This window comes from Apteryx mantelli, chromosome 9, assembly GCF_036417845.1.
Source record: "Apteryx mantelli isolate bAptMan1 chromosome 9, bAptMan1.hap1, whole genome shotgun sequence".
Lineage (NCBI taxonomy): Eukaryota > Metazoa > Chordata > Aves > Apterygiformes > Apterygidae > Apteryx > Apteryx mantelli.
The window spans coordinates 24,061,093-24,074,159 of NC_089986.1; the positions used below are offsets into that span (position 1 = coordinate 24,061,093).

General features: G+C 37.7%; 1 protein-coding gene across 1 annotated transcript in view; it reads right to left on the reverse strand.

Moving 5' to 3' along the window:
- Positions 1–13,067, reverse strand: part of CLSTN2 (calsyntenin 2) — a 393,600-nt gene that overhangs the window by 67,362 nt on the left and 313,171 nt on the right. Inside the window, exon 6 of the mRNA XM_067301933.1 lies at positions 2,619–2,804. Within this exon, the coding sequence (XP_067158034.1) occupies positions 2,619–2,804 (186 nt within the window). The remainder of the gene's footprint in view (positions 1–2,618; positions 2,805–13,067) is intronic.

The window sequence follows — 13,067 nt, forward strand, 5'->3', positions numbered from 1 at the left end:
CCCACTCTACATATTCACAAACTTTGTGCCAGCTGAAGCACTTACTGAGGCACTTGCTGAAACAGATCAGTCCACTGACCTGTCTGGAAGCTAACCAGTCCTGTAAAACCAAGCCCAAACTCTTACTTTTCCATCCGATCAGCAAGTTGCATGAATTTCTTTGAGCCTGCTGCAAAGCTGCACGACCTAGAAGAGAGGGCAGGCTCGCCCCCCCCAGCCAGCGTGTGGCCTTGGAGCTGACCCCCAGCCTGCGCGTATTTCAGGAAACTGTTTGCCATATGTGAATATTAGCAATCCCATTATTTTAAATGTTATCGACATTTAGAGGAAAAGACAGTGCTATAATCATTCTTCCACCATGTTCTGGGCTTCTTAACTGATCTTTTCTAGTGAGATTTATTCTGCGTATGTTTTTCAGAGTCAAATTGTGTCTTTTTTACATTCTTGTATTTTTTATTACTGTTGGATGATAAGGTAAAAAAATGCTTACAAAAACGCTTTGAGGAAGAAGACTAATAATTCCTTGACTTTAAAATGATTCAAGAAGCATAACTGAATCATTTAAGCTGAAGACTTGTTTCCTGCCTGTTTAAGTTATACTGCCTACCTTGACTGTCAAAGTGGGCACAAATCCCTGGGTTATTGAAAGGTAGAGTTAAACCATCAGTCACATAAAAAATGAGCTTTAATACACCTGAATTCTCTGGATTTCCAACTGATAAATTAAGAAATGAGCATGTGATTTATGAACTGGGTCCTTAATTATAGAGAGAGAATCCTGCATTTCAGGTGGCACAAGTGACTACTATTGTGAGTCTGTGATCGCTCAATTCTGCACTCTCTACAATCACACAACGCTTCACTGATAACAAAAAAAGCAGGGTTTCATTCCTTTGAAAGAATTTATTTATCCAACCATTACAATACAATAAGGTCATTTCTGGGAGAAAACTGCTTTCCAGAAATAATTTAACCTGCTTTCCTAAGAGTTCTCTCTAAAGTAAGGATGGCAATAAATACTAAATACCACAGTGTAAACCAGCCCAGCTGCAATTCTGATGTACAGCTCATTGTCATTTATGACCTTCATATCAAGTCCTATTACCGATTTCTACCCTGCTTATACTGCTCTATAAACATAGGGAACCCCTGTACAAAAAAAATATTTTTTCATCCATTAGACTTTTCCCTCCCATTTACATATACATTCTTCACCCTATCTGTTTTCTCAAGTGCTTTATAAACACTGACAGTTCAGCAATATTGTTAGACACTACCATCTGCCCAAATACTGCCTGCAACTAGCACAATGGCACCGTCAGACCTGTTTTCTAGGATGCCTGTTAGCTGGATAGAGATACAGGAGTAAAATTATGGGTTTTTTGTGGCCTTAACTATGCAATTTTGGGGTTGAAAATATTCAGATTTTATGAGAACTCTATAACACTCACTTACCTTTACCTTACCTTCCCCAGTCTCTGCAGGTAATTGGCATAAATCTATAGAATCTTAACTGTAAGCTATTTTCCCCTGGGAACTGGCTTTCCATTCTTCATAATTTGGTCAAATAATCATTTACAATTTTTTTTCCTAAAGGTTAGTGTATTGATCTTAACATCTCTGCAGCCCTATTGTGTGGTTATCAAAGCAAATGTAAACCAAATAGCAAAGCACAACAACCCAAAAGCCATGCATTTAAATGGAAAAAATGTATTGCCTTTTGATAGCCTGGAGCAAATTTGCCATTTCAGCTTAAATAGGAGCCAGGGAAAGAGACATTTTGGAGAAGATGAGAAACCATACCATCAGTGTTTCATATACTTTAAGACGACAGGATTTTGGAGGAGGAAGAGAGAAAGCAGATCTCAAAAGGCAAAAGATACATGGCTTAATCTGTGGTCATACTTTTGCAACAATCATACACAATGTCACAAAAACACAGCAGTATCTTAAAGTATTTAATTTCCCTCTCAAAATGAATTTGTATCTTTTAAACCAAGTTATCAGTAGGCAGGAAAAGTGAATAAAATAATTTGGAAATCTTTCTCCTCTGGAATATCACCTTTTTGAAATTCAAGTGTTTCTTTAATATCTTTGTTCAAATGATTGTCACAAACGTTCCTTTATTTTTTGTTTGCTTCAACTCTGGTACAGTATTTATCAGCAGAACAGAAAGCTGAGTCAGAAAGACTAAAACAGAAGATGAAGATTCAATTCTCATCAAATGTTATGGTCTTCCTAATATGCTGGTGTTATTTTGTACAGCATCCAGGGCAAGGTGCCAATCCGTATCTGAAACCTCAACATACTGCCAGAATAATCAGTAGTAACAGAGGGAAGAAAGAGTGAGAAAGAGGTGGGATGAAGAAAAAGAGAAAAAATGGAGAAGGGAAGAAGAAGAAAAAATGGAAGTAAGCAGGAAGAAGGAATGACAAAAGCGAAAACAAATGGAAAACAAGAATAGAGAACTAGTCAAATACCACCACTCCATTCATTTTCATAGCTACAATCCACTATGATCTAGCTGTGCGAAATCCATGTATTGCGTGCTTACAGAGCACAGACACCTGGTGCTTTATCTGGAAAAATATAATTATTATATCAACTGAAAGTCATACCACATAGCTTCTGCAGAGATTTTTCTGAGTATGTCTCACGATCACAGCCCTTTCCAATGTAATTAGTCTGCAATTCAATGGTGGTATGTATCGAGGAAACTGGTCCATCGCATGTTTCTAGATGAATGCTGGGAAACAAAGGTATGCTGCCAGAACCAGGCTTGTATTCAATACGTTTGTTCCAGTCTGGAAAACAATAAAAACAACAAGATCCAGGAGTGATTAAAAAGGGAAAGGGATTTATGCAATTTCAAATGGCATAGCTGTTCTCAAAGTTCCCTGCCAAGACAAAAATCAAAGTTTTTGAACTTGACATCAGAGAGTTGCTGTCCTAAAAAACCCCCTGTTTTCTGCCACTCTTTGTAAAAGAGTACCAGGCTCAATTAAGTAATAACACCACTATTAGAGCTGCACGAGCACTGTGGTTGGTTCCTGACAAGAACTGCTGAGCAGTGTCAGTAGGCACCTCCAATGTCCACGTCCCTCTGGCAGCCTCCCAGCCAGCTCTGCTGAGATGAGGCTGTCAGTTGCACTGATTTCAGTCAGATTTCCAAAATTCTGTGATACAGAACAAAATAGCTCTATGGACTAGGCTATATGCATCAGCCTCACTGGACTGTGATTTAAAGCTTTATAACTCTAGTATGCGAAAAGCCAACATAAGAAATCTGTAGTTCCACCTCTTGTCTTCAAATATCTTCTGTAATTTTGTGATGAACTAATAAATGACAGTTAGAGCTGAAAGGACTACCCATGCTCCCAGCCAGATCTAGCTAATCTGGGATCTGCTCATGCAGATGTCTCACAACCCAGAATATTTAAGCAATTACCTGCCTCAGGCAGCCACCTGTCCATGGCATACATAGCACTAAGCTTCTCAACCGATGTTTCCAAAGCCAACTAAATACGGTGCTTACAACCTGCTTCAGAGAAAACCCAAACAATCAGCAGTAATCAAAAATGTGTATTTCAACTGTCCTTCCTGTTCATAGTTTGGCCACTGTAGCAAAACTCTGAGAGACAATTTACTTCAAAACACTAATAAGAATGCCACATTAATAGAGATTCAAACATTTAATTATTCTGAAGTCACAAACCTATTCTGCTTCGCTTGCCTATTGTATACATCACTGTATCTGTAAAATTTCTCAGAAAAGTACTTTTGTATACATAGCTGGAATTTCTCTGACTATTCATAGTCCTAGCTAAAAGAGTGCTCCATAAGCAGAAATTTTCTTTAAGTCCTGATAACCAATCAAACACCTTAAAGCAAATGTACAGACATTCTTTCTAAATATCAGAGGATGGTAATTCAAAAAATATTTAGTAGGTGAAAGGGTTTGGTGTTTTTCAATGGACCTCATTTTCAGAAAGTATGAAAAAAGGTACTCTCTGAAAATCACACAGTCTTAAACTGGATTAGAAATTCATGAGAAAATTTAAGAGTCCATGCAAGCATCTTGAAATGTAGAGCAATCATTAGAGGAGTCCAGAAAAAGGAGATGGGATGCCACAGTCACTGGTCTGCATTTTAAAATCTGAGCTTTTAGGTTTTCTTGAGAACTTTGAATCCAAATGGTAATCATGTAGCATCCTGCTATCAAGATGAAGCTGGCACACAGTGATACAGAATGTTCCATGAAGTATTGCATCTTTTTATTTTTCTTAAAATCTTTAGGACTTGTACATCATTGTTCAAAATGATGAAAAGACAGCTATGTCTACTCAAAAGCCTGCCCATACAGCAGTTGAGTTGCTATTTTAGTAGTAATTTTCGTGTAATAATATTCACCCTATTCATTCCATATAAAATCAGATGTGATCTGCAGTACTGCAGATATTTGTCTGTAATTGTCAACTTAGCCAGTTCCCTTAGAATTTCAAGTGTCATTCAAGGTACATCATTACATTAACACATCTTTGTTTTCTATCCGTTCCAGAAGCTTGAGGTTAATGTTCTTCCAAGCAAACAAGAGCAGGAAATTACTTTCAAACATTTAGATAAAAATATGATCATTTGCTGCTTGTATATACACTAATAACATATGAATTATTGCTTCTTCAAGCCTCTCATTGACTAGTTAAAACAGAATATTGCTGTATCCAAAAAGAAAGATAAAGAGTCCCATATGTATCTGAATATTTCTGACTATCTTAGCAGCTTTCAGGTTATAGATACTTTCTGGTTTCTCAGCAGCTTCAAATTAACTGGCAGTCATGCAAAATATTCATTAGTGTATGTGAGATGTGACTGATTCATTAACTGCAGCACATCTGACTGCAACCACACACTCACCTCAAGTTATATGAGAAATGGCTTATAAAAATATGCTCTATAAAATGCCACTACTCACATGGAAGAATAATGGAAGCCTTTCGTTTCTGTCACATGAATGTCCTTTGCATCTGAAGAGGTGGTCTTTCATTCCACAGTACTATGTTTCTACTTGGCAAAAATGATAATTTGTATCTAGAGTTTATAAACTCTGTCCGCTAATCAGCTACACTTATCTCAGCTCTAAATTGCAAAACATCAGCTGGACTTGAACTAGTGTCTTTCAGCACTTGGTTCCCTGCAGCATCACAGACCAATCCCCATCCTAAATCCCACTTGCACTTTTTTCATCGACAGAAAGGGGCTTAATGCAGATCTCTGAAGTCAGCTAAGGATCCTCCCTCCAGGCAAAAGGTGATCTCAGGCAGGGGAAAGGCAATACTGAGTAAGATACAATCCTGACATAGCAGAATAGTCCTTAAAGGTACTAATAGCTCTGCTACAAATCCACTGGCCTATTTATATAGTAACTGCCCCCATGGCATTTCAGCATCCCAGAGGTGTTGAAGCTGAGGCCAGCATCCTCTTTATCTCACAACCAGTAAGGTTAGTAAAGCTGAAAAGTGTATATAGAATTAGAACAAGTAACAGTAAGTGGTGACAGTGTGAAGAGCTTATTATAAGACGCAAGGCTTTAATTTGGAACATGGTGAAGCTAACCATTTTTCTTCTCGAATATCATCCTGTATTGAACACATTGAAAAGATCAGCACCTTGCCCTCTGGAATGTGGTGGCAATTTTTCAGTTCCTCTAAAACTGACTCAGAGGAAGAGTCTTAGGTAACCAGAGTCTACAAAAGCCTATGAATTTCAGAATAGATTTTTTAAATTGGGTCTTAAAATGTGACTCATATCCAGGGTTATGTAAACAGTTAAAAGATATATAATCCCATCTGAAATAGTAGCTTGCACTTGATCAGCTATACTCAAACATCATGGTTTCTCCTTTGGCACAAACTGATGTGCAACAACTACACATTACAGTGCAAACGTAAAAAAGTAAACACTATTTCCACAGTAGATAGGGAAGACTAATCCCAAAGGAAAAGCCTCAAAAAAATTAGCTCTGTTCAACCTTGCAGAGGACAGTCGTGGTTTGGATTTTCTTATTCCTTTGCTTGCAACTTGTAGTATAAAGCACTTTCAGAAAACGTGAGGCCAGCCCTGAATGGATTATATGTACAACATAACAGGATTAGAATGTAAATATCGACATATCATGGTTTTGGTTCAGATTTTATGAATTATAAAACAACTATGTGAACTTAGATCTCAATCTCTAAGATCCTCAAACTATTCCCAGATCAAATTGCATCAAACTTCAGTAACATTTTGAGTCTTTAAAAATAATTCCCAATGCACTAAACAATAAAAATTCTCCTTTTAATTGACGGATAATGTAAATGCTTTCCGTGATCTCTATTCGTAACAGTTCTGTATGTGATTTTCTTTCCTTTTGATTGATATATTACATTATAATTCATTTCTAATTTCATTCTCCTGTGTCTACTAGATGGCAGAAGTTGCACCCACCTCTACAGCCAGAAAAGGACTCTAGACTAAGATGATTTAAATAGCAGCCTACAGATTGCATCTTGCTCACAGAATGACTGAATCTGATTTTTCCTTGAAGGAAGTTACGGCACCCACATGTGAGGCGGATGTATGACCTGAGTCACAGACTGGCTGGATCACTGGACCTGAATCGCTCAAGCTGGATGAAAGATGTGCACCATGGCAGCTAAATGTAAGATAAAATTTATACAGTGCTATATAAGAGTCTATGCAACCTCTTTGCAGAAAGGCTAGGACATACGTTTTCCAGAGCAATGTAATTGGTAGATCCTCCCTCTGTTTCCTAAACAACACCCTTGCATCTGTCCTGTCTATGCAGACTTGATACCAGGCTAAAGGTTACTCCTTCTTTTTTTTTTTAAATACACTTCACAGCTTTGCTTAGTTACTTTTTATTAAACATTATGCTCTGTATTAATTTGAAAACCTGAAACAATCTGGAACAAATTAAAATGTCAGTACACACAAAACATTTCAAACAAGATCAGAAATATCTCCGTAGGCTTGCCTAAAGTACATTTATTTTCATTATTTATGGGACTCTGTCTTAGAAGCGGCAATCAGGCAGCTCTAGATCCTGACCAATGGCATTTGGAAGAGCAGTGCGCTGTCCTCACAAAACTACAATTTTCTTACATCATCACGAATTTACTGGAAAGTGTACATACTGCTGGAATACCACATGCTGCAGCCACCTTGATAAATACCTGTTGTACCTGTGTCATGCATTCTCTACCCGCTAAAGATCAGTGGGCATATGACATTTCCAAAAGGAACGCCCTCTGATGCTTGTGTTGATCTTAGCCTTGGGCCCCACGACATGTTATTTTAAAGGCATTACACATCCAACCAGTAGATCATGACATCACACGGCTTACAACAACGAGAGTTTCCTTCCCCTTTCGATCATTCATTGAAATGTTTGCAATGAGGTATGCAAAGGATAAAGAGAAAAACAGTGCACATGTGGGAAGCATAAGGGTTTTTTGTATAATTCTGGCAAGCGTTATACCTATCCTGAATTCTCAAAAACAGACCCTATCTTTGTAATACAGAAACTCCAATTCATACTTTTATTAGCACTGCGTTTCTGCATATGAACCATAGGCTTTCTAAAAATATTCTCCCTTTAGGTGATGCATCTCATTCTACATATTTATATGTGTATACGCATGCTTGTATACACTTACTCCTTTCTCCCCATCTTCTCCTTTATTTAGGGGAAGGGAAAATCATTTGGCAGTCTAATTTGTCTGATCTTTATAACGCTAAAGTTAATTTTGAGATACAGTTTTCATTTCAACAAAATTATGGAGCTGAATAAATAAAATGAGATCTTCCTCAAATCATTAAACACCTTGTTCACGTGTAATGACACTACCCCTGAAATCTGATCCTGCCACATTCTGCTGGATTTCATTAGGTAGCTGTAGCTACAGACCCAGGCCTGTATTTGTGTATTTCAACAGTTCAGACTAGCTAAGACAGTGATCAAAACATCCAGTTTGATCATGGTAAGAAGTGGACCTATTTCATACAGAAGCTGAGTATATTATTCAAGGGAGATTTTTTCTTTTGAGAAAAATATGTTGTTTTACTTTAGGTTTTAGACTGTTGTGACAACTTCAATGTTAAGAAATGACTTTTCTCTTCTGCGACATAAGCTGACAGGTGAGTCTTTGGAGGTGGGGGAAGGCTGATGTGAGGAGCAGTGATTGAGCCTATGGTGGAGGGAAACACATGGAAACTGGATCACATCTTTCCCAAGATGCTAACGCAAATCTGATGGGGTCTTGAAGAACTTTCAGTTCAGGGAGTATTGACAGTCAGCTTAGTATTTTTATCTGCAAACACTTGTTTTCTGACATTAACACTACCTGATCTATAGCTATGCTACTCTCGTATCTTCATGCAGATTCTCAAAACCAGCTAATCCTTCAGGATGAATCTTTTCCACTCTACGGTGCCAGCATTTCACAGTTCCACAGAAGCAAAATCCATGTACAGATTATATTTTCCTTCAGGTAATTCACAGAAACTAGCATCAAGGTACTGTTCTGGCTATTAGATCCTAAGACCATATAGGCACCTTAAGAAGGCATAACCGCTGCAGTGTAAATATGCTCACTTGGATTTTATTTTATTTGCAATAAACTCAGCGGATTGTCAAAACATGGCACAGTCAGGCACCTACTGTGAAGGACAGAAAGGACTCACTACAATTTAACTTAAAACTTGTTTTAACATCAATAACAGTTTATACATAATATTTGGGGACTTAATCTACTGACCCAAAACAGCACAGTTTCTCAAACTATTGATATCCGGCACTTTTTCCCCCCCTAAATTAAAACTAAAATCCCTAAATTGTCCCTGGTGGCTGGGAGCAGCCCCCGAGTAGCTGCTGGGAGCATGGTGCCCTCCATGCTGGAGGGGGCTGGCTCTGCCCTGGCTCCGCAGCTGTTTGCTGAACACGGAAAGGAGGAGCGCGCTGGCAGCTTGCTCTCACAACACGCCGTGTACTTGCGGCACACCCTCTGGGAATCACTACGACTCAGGGTAGGAAAGTCTACCTCTTTCTTCCAGCTACCCTTATACTCCTGATAAAGTTGCTATGTGTCTCTTATTTTCTGATGGATTAAGGGCGCCTTCATGAGGTCCGCAGGACACTATAAAACAGCCTGATAAGGGCACACACTTAGATCAATCCTGTTACAAACACAGCAATCCTATTGCTCATCGCAGGCTGCGCGCACACTTCAGCTGCTCCGCCGCACGCAGGCCAGGTGCGGGGAGCCGCCTCTTGCAGACACACCGAAAGCAAGACTCTCCAAAACACCTGCTTGAAATTCTGGCAGTCAAAATGCATAAAAGGCAAGACGTTCCAACACGTTATATACATCATAACGTGTATGTACAGTCTGTGCGTGGCCATGAGTTAGATACACAATGTGTAGTTTTGCCTTTTCCAATTGCATATTGTTAGGCTATGCATGGTACTCGAATTTCCACTTCAAAGCAACAAAAGTAAAGATTAAGGATTTTTTTTAGTGTCACAGTATAACAGTTCCTGCATCTTTTCTTCTGGACAGTAATCTCTCTGTATTTATGGATGTATAAATTGTGCAATCTAGAGAAAAAAAATATATTTCCAAGGATTTCCAATTTGGAAAAAAAAATTAAAACCCCAAGACATCCAAAGCATTTATCTTATCTGCTCTGCTTCCTTTTCTTCTGGACCAATCCTCCTCAAAACTTCTGAAAAAGGAAAATTTTTACTTGCAAAATGGAAATCTCAGCATTGAAATAAATTTTTCCAGAAACTCTGAATGTTGTTTCTTCACACCAATTATAGGTGAACAAAACTGCATTAACATTATCATTTTAATTTTAAAACGTCATTAACATTAAAAGGAATCATCTGCTATGTCTGGTCATTCCAGAAGGAAAGTTAAAAAAAAAAAAAAAAAAAGAGACTGGTAGTGGATGCACTTTCTTATACACATTTATTTCTGTGAAGATCCTGAACTACTACAATAACCAAGTCCATCCAGTTTGTCTGAATAGTTTCCCATTCATGTAATTGATCACTTTACAAGGGAATAAATTTGGTAGGATGGCAACTAGTCACGTGGCCAGCAATCAGCTAGTAACCATCAGCAGACTGCTACTTCCAGGCTTCATCAATGTCACCGGGCGCTGCCCAGAGTATTATTTCCTAAAACAATTTGCCAAGTGTTAAAGGGATGCAACCAGTCACTGCTAATGGAAAAAACTCCTTTCTCTCTTGGGAAGCAAGTGTGTAGCTTTACAAGGGTTGCCTCAACTGCTACCACTTCTGGCAGACGTATATTACCCCAGCATATATTGTTTGGGAGAACTTATACCAAAGTGAAACAAGATTTAAGGATCTCGGGAAGCTTCTCATGCTAGAAGTCTTCTGAAGAAGCACTTGGAAAACCAAAAAAAGATGCCTCTGAAATGGACTGAAATTCCAATTAGGGTATTTTTGATAAAATGGTAATTTCCTCTCCCTTTTTATAAACATATATATAATACGTATGCACACACACACACACACGCATATATAGATGCACATGTATATATAAAATAAATATATATATACACATACCTATATAAAATAAGTATAAACACATATTTTTAACCCCTCAAAATAATCTTCAAAACTCTGTTCATTCTTTTTAAAGGAAAAAATGATCATTTCTCATCCAGCTAGTGGTATGACAAAACTAAAAAAACCCTAACAGACATAACAGGGTTTGACAGCTAAAATACAAGCTAACAACATACACACAGCAGGACAACTAAATCTGATGCCACATACGAATTTAAGCATGTTAAATATGATGAGTGACCTGCTAAGGCAATGACGATCAGAGGGTCTGACCCCATTAAAGCCTGGCAGACAGCTGAATGGAGATTCGAACTAACTTCCAAATCCCTGCTAAGGTACCACGGTTTGCTAAGACATTTGAATACAGATCTCACAAGCATCAGGAAACATCCACATAAAGTTCTTCTCTGCAACATCCTGATAGTTTTGAAAAATAAATAAATAAAATGAGAGAGAAATTTTAACTACCGCAGGATAATGGTAAAATCTGCTCCTAAGGAGTAAGTGAAACATACTGGAATAACTATTGAGACTGAACTAGTGATATCAAGTATGCAACTGAGGGATAAAAAACAAAATCCCAGTGGTGGGGACTTAGCATTGCAAAATAAAGATAAACTAAAAAAATAGGAAACAACAGCACACACAGAACAAAAGCTGACTGGAACAATTTTTTTTTTGTGAGATCATCTTAGAATGATGATAGGTATCTACTGAGGCAAACTAGGTTTAGATACGGTTAGAGATTTCTAATGTTTTTAGAAGGACAAACTATCAGAAAACGATGCCATTACAGAAGAGAAAACTAACTTCCTAGCTACACTGGGTACAAGTGAATAGTGTTTGGATTCTGACAGTCCTGAGTATAATAGCCAAGAGTTTTCATTACTGGATAGTACGTAAGGAGGTTCACAAATTCCAGCAAACTGACTCTAAAACATTCAGGGGAGCAGTTACTGAAAACAACTGAACTGAGGATGCCAAAGCTTGTGTGGAAAGTCTGCAAGTTCAAGTCCACGGTGCAAAGACTATCTGGAGGCTGTGCTCTATGCAAAGCATAAGGAAAAGTTTCAAACAGCTGGACATCCTGAAGCACTTTAAAACTTGAGCAGAGGAAACAGAATAATGAAAATATCAGCTGTCAGCTACATCTTAGAGGTAAGAAACTTAAGAGCAAAGTAAGAATTGCCACAGTCATGCTCACTGAGACCTTGCAATGAAAATCAAAACAAAAAGATTCTGTAGTAGGAACACAGAAAAGCGAACAAAGAAGCCGTAAGAATGACCTTTATAGAGTTATACGAGAATAAGAATAATCTAGTCATTGGTCTAAAATGAATGATTTTTTGCATCAGTAAAGACAGAAAAGACAGATTATAGTATTTCAACTGTAATATGGATACAGAACTGAAAAAAGAGAAGGCACCAATGAGTTACTTTAAAAAAGTAAAGCTGCTGGCACGCAGAGAAGTTACTAGTGAGGATCCTTGTCCATCAGTCTTGAGATTGCTATTTGATATTTCCATTAATGGTCTTGGCACAGAGAAAGGACTGCTTTAATTACTTTTGCTGACAACAAAACTAGAAGGCAATTCTATATTGGAAGTCAATATAGAAACAAGACATCACAAGTGAAGGATAGGATGACCTTGAGAACTGATGCAATAGTAATACTATTCGATAGCAATGATACAAAGTGCCAGTTCATGCTCAAGAATTTCTTCAGTAAACTGGTGACTCATGATTTAAAACCAACAGATGGAAAAAGAGGTGATTCCATTAGGTCAGTAATAGCATGTCTATAAGCTACCAGTCTGATATGGCCAAGCAAAACAAAAGTAATCTTGGAATATATCAAGCAACAGATTTCCAGTAGAAGGCCGCTGTGAAAGGAAGTTGTGAAAATGCTTACCTGGAGTGCTCAGAAAAGATACATTTAACTGTAATACATATACCTAATAAGCAGAGGAAAGGAGAACCTATCCTAAAATAAAATACATTTGGAACATACATAGGTATTTGATTCATACCAAACAGATACAACTGCTTTCCCTAAATATATCTGACAGGCCAACAGAAGGAAAAGTTAGAGAACGATGCTGATACAACAAAGGGCTATGCAATTGTGTAAACTTTGAGCTAAAAAATCAGAAGCCCTCATCAGTTCAATTAATTTGCAAAAATTTAAAATACATATATTCAAAAGACCAAGCATTTTATTAAAACAGTGCCATTAAAGATGACAGTTGAATGTAAGCATTTTCATTATAGATACCCTGTTATAAGGACATATAGCTAATTCATACACACAAACTCCAAGACGGGACTGCCACAAAGTTTCCATACTTGGAATAAATTTTATTAAAAAAAAAAAAGAGAAAGAAAAAAGGGAAAAATTTTTTTT